At 40.7% G+C, this 3,974-nt stretch overlaps 1 protein-coding gene across 1 annotated transcript in view; it reads right to left on the reverse strand.

The window, feature by feature from the left end:
- Positions 1 to 387: 387 nt before the first annotated feature.
- Positions 388 to 3,974, reverse strand: part of LOC106330540 — a 12,409-nt gene continuing 8,822 nt past the window's right edge. Inside the window, exons 2-5 of the mRNA XM_013768990.1 lie at positions 1,890 to 2,432; positions 1,781 to 1,847; positions 1,076 to 1,174; positions 388 to 618 (exon numbers count right to left, since the gene is read on the reverse strand). Coding sequence (XP_013624444.1) covers positions 388 to 618; positions 1,076 to 1,174; positions 1,781 to 1,847; positions 1,890 to 2,432 — 940 coding nt within the window. The remainder of the gene's footprint in view (positions 619 to 1,075; positions 1,175 to 1,780; positions 1,848 to 1,889; positions 2,433 to 3,974) is intronic.

A 3,974-nucleotide genomic window follows, 5' to 3' on the forward strand; every position in this document is an offset into this window, starting at 1 on the left:
GAAGTTACGTACCAATCTGCTCCTCCACTCGTCTGCCTCAATAGGATCAACACTTCCAGCAAAGTGTTTGGTCCCCAGCTTGGAGACACGCTCCAAAATCCTCAGGTAATCAACCTTGTCCGCCACTCTGTCCGGTGGATCGATCTCCACCACTTCAGCCACTGATCTCAAACGTCCTCCAGTAGCCTGTGGAGCCGCACGAACCAGAGGAATAACCTGACCCACAGAGGAATTCACCAAACGTGTGAACACCTGGGTCAGAGTCACCATTTGTGCACCCATGAGCTTCATAGCCTCCAGCACATCCTTTATGGACGGCTCTGCCACTTCCACATCCGGACCGGTCTCATCATCAACCGCAGCACCAGTAGGGTTAAGACCAACCCGTTATTCAGTATAAGAAGTTTTCCCTTGCTCTCCCTGGTCCTGGTCACGCTGATCTCCAACGTTCTCCACCTGAACCTCAGTTGGAAGGATTGGTCCCTGCAGCAATCCGGCTTCAGTGTTAACCGTCCCCAACTGGGTTGGCAACACCTGAGTCTGATTGACTCCAACAGCCTCAACATTTCCGGATGCTCCAGCAGCCTCCTTTCCTTTCTTTGACTTCCTCTTAGTACCCTTAGGATTCAAAACACACACAAAGGTTAGTTCATAACAGAAAACGAAAACCTCAAATCAATCCTAAGTTTAACCAATCAAGCAGTCAATACTAGTAAACAAACAACCTTACCGCGAGTCTCAACAGCCGGATGTGTGGTGATCCCAATAACCCAAACAAATCTTAGAATCAAGCATGCTCTGATACTAACTTGTAAGACCCGATCCTGGATTTCTCAACCCAACCAGACCGCGGCTTACTTAACAATTCCATTCAGTTTGATTCCTTTATTTCCGAATTCAAGTGCTATATTTTTTCTAAGTATTTTTCAGTGTTCAGAGGTTCATCCCTTCTAACTTAGACAAGCAAATCGATATTTTATAGATAATAAAATAGATCCATACATCATTCATTCGTTCATCATACTTAAGTTGCACACTAGGCTATCATAAATTCACAACAAGCACAATAGGTTACAAGTACTTCACATCTATCAACAAAGACCCAATAACCACACATCTTCCCACAGCTGGAGTCCTCACAGTCCCTTTCCTTTACCACGGTCCAAGTCTGTACCTGGAACCACAATTACAACACACAAGCATATGATCAGATATCTTAACACCAAGATCTATCATTGCATGGCTGGTTCTACATCTAAGCATACAAACGGCTCATCAGGCCCAAGTCTGGCCAATTTCGAAAGTGTTCCAAAAACTAATTAAAATTCATGAAAATTCATGATAAATCCGAACTAAGAGAATGGTCAAGTCAGATTTCACAGAACCGGTCTCGATCCTATAGATCTCGACCACGGACATCGAAACCGGCCAAACTGACCATCTCTAATCAATTCGATAAAACTCATTAAAAACCATGATAATTCATGATAAATCCCAACTAAGTGATTGGTCAAGTCAGAATTTATCAATTCAGTCTCAATCATATAGATCTCGACCATGATCAGTCCGGCCAAGGCCATGGACATCATTCCTGAACCGGCCAAGGCCTTGGTTCAGTGCCATCAAGTCTGATCCATCAGACCACACTATAATTATCCAGAGCATTAGATGAAATAATCAGAAAGTGGAAATGGGTGTAACCAACAAAACAGATCGGACCATAGGCACGGACGGATCAACAGCCGGCTATGTCCGATGGTTTGCGAACCACACCACTGACCTTAGGAGTTCGTTCTCCAGGCGCCAAGTCCTTCTCCTTCTCCTTCTCTTTATGTCTGGTATCCATCCTGCTTCACACGATCACGGTTTGGTCAGATCAGATCAAGCACCACCACACACGGTTGCTCTTCAAGTCGCCGGCCACTCTCTTTCTCTTTTGTCTCACGATTTCTTCAGGGCTTTCCCTAGGAAAAATGATGCTCAAAATCGACCCCAAGGGTCTGTATTTATAGAGAGAGGGACCGGTAACTGCTCTGGCCGATCGGTTACAAAGGATTGGCCAAGGAGATGCCACTTGTCCCCTTGTACCTTTCGCCCAAAACCGCTCAGAACCGCTTCCATAACCGCCCAAACTGCTCCCCTGGCAGTTCCCACACGGAAACCAACTCCCCCAGGCCTTTGTCTCATTGCCTGGTTCAGCCAAGATCGCACCTGGACTCTTCGTCCCACACGGACCATCGGGACGGCTCGGTAACCTCTCGGACCCGGCTACACTGGTCCGGACCGGAACACTCGCCAAGCTGAGGTGAGCTGATTGCCAACTGTCCCCATCTGAGTGAGCTAGTCCATCAGCTCCCGTGAGCTGAACAACACTGAGTGAGCTGATACCACACTCTCTTGAGCTGATTGAGCTTGATCCGGACCTCGTCCAGCTACCAGATCACTCATCCAGCTCTAAACAACTTGTCTCCATCGTATCCAGGTTAAGTCTCAGCTGTCTGACATCCTTAACCATCAATTTGGACCATGGCACGCTTGTCTCAAGGCCAGATGGCCTGATCAGTGCATTGCCTCGCGCCACAGTCCGTCCGGACGATCCTATCTAGGATCGGGGACATGACAGTGTTGAAGTTCGTTTCGATAGCAATATGACCCTTCACATGCTACGTGCATTTTTTTGTTTGACTAATATACATTTAAAAACAATTTGTATAAGAGGATATAATGATAAATATAGGTAATTGAGTAACGTTTCGTACCATAGGAGTCACATTTATCACAGCCACCTGTTTGTGAATAAATATGGATAAAATTATGTTACCATAATCAATAAAAACTTACAGTCATAATATTTTGGTTTGAATGTTGGTCGATCATTTATTTGATGAACTGAAAATATTCATAGTTAGAGTAGTATCCAATAAAACATTATTAGTTGGATGTAATGTATATCTTACATAAAGACACACCTTTCGGTTTTGCACGTGATCCAAGCGGACGAAGCCGACGTCCTCGTTTTCTTTTATGTGGTGTCCTGGACGAAGATTCTGCATTTTATGATATAGTTAATTACTTATTTGGTTAGAAAACATATATAATAGGCAGATAAATATTTTTTTTTCTTTTTGTAAAAAAAAAACAGCTTTGTCTAAATAAGATATATTAATTTAGTACCCGCTGAACCAGCAATGATCTAAATTCTGGAATTGTGTTCTGGAATTGTGTTTAGTTTAACGCATTTTTCTTTATAAAATTTAGTTTCAAAAACAAATGTATTAAGTTTTAAATGATAACTATTAAATTATAAATATTGATACCTTTTATGACTTCTTCATTTAATTTTATAGAGACATTCTCACAGATTATTGCATCCAAACCAGAACAATTTTGTATCATTCATTTGGTAACTATATGTTTGCATTGTTTCTTTAGTATACTATAACGTCTTCTAAAACAAATTGAGGAATATTATTTGCTAAAATAATTTTTTTTTTGCTTTACAAAGCTGATATTTACAAAAATAGTATATTTGCATATCTGTAATTTATATATAAATTAATAGATAATAAATTCATATAAATCTTAAAATAAACTATCATTGATATTACTAAAATATGATTGAAATATATATAATATTTTGACCAGAAATAACCATGTCTTATATTTTTAGTTGTTTTAAGTCAAACAATTCGTTAGATTAAGATACATGTACTTTGCAATTTAAATTTGTGTATGTTATGAATCATGAAGTGGATGGTCCATAACCTAAACCATACAAGTTCAAGGCTAGAGTCCATTGGGGGTTTACATCCAGCCACATGGAAGACCCATTCAACCTTAGTCTTTATGAGTTTGACCATGTCATTATGTAGAGTATCTTTGTAATCAATTCTCCCTTTGACTCCACCTTGTATGAACCACTATATATAGTGGTGTAAGCAATAAGAAATATACAACACATTCTCACAAATCTT

This window comes from Brassica oleracea, chromosome C3 (genome assembly GCF_000695525.1).
Source record: "Brassica oleracea var. oleracea cultivar TO1000 chromosome C3, BOL, whole genome shotgun sequence".
NCBI lineage: Eukaryota > Viridiplantae > Streptophyta > Magnoliopsida > Brassicales > Brassicaceae > Brassica > Brassica oleracea.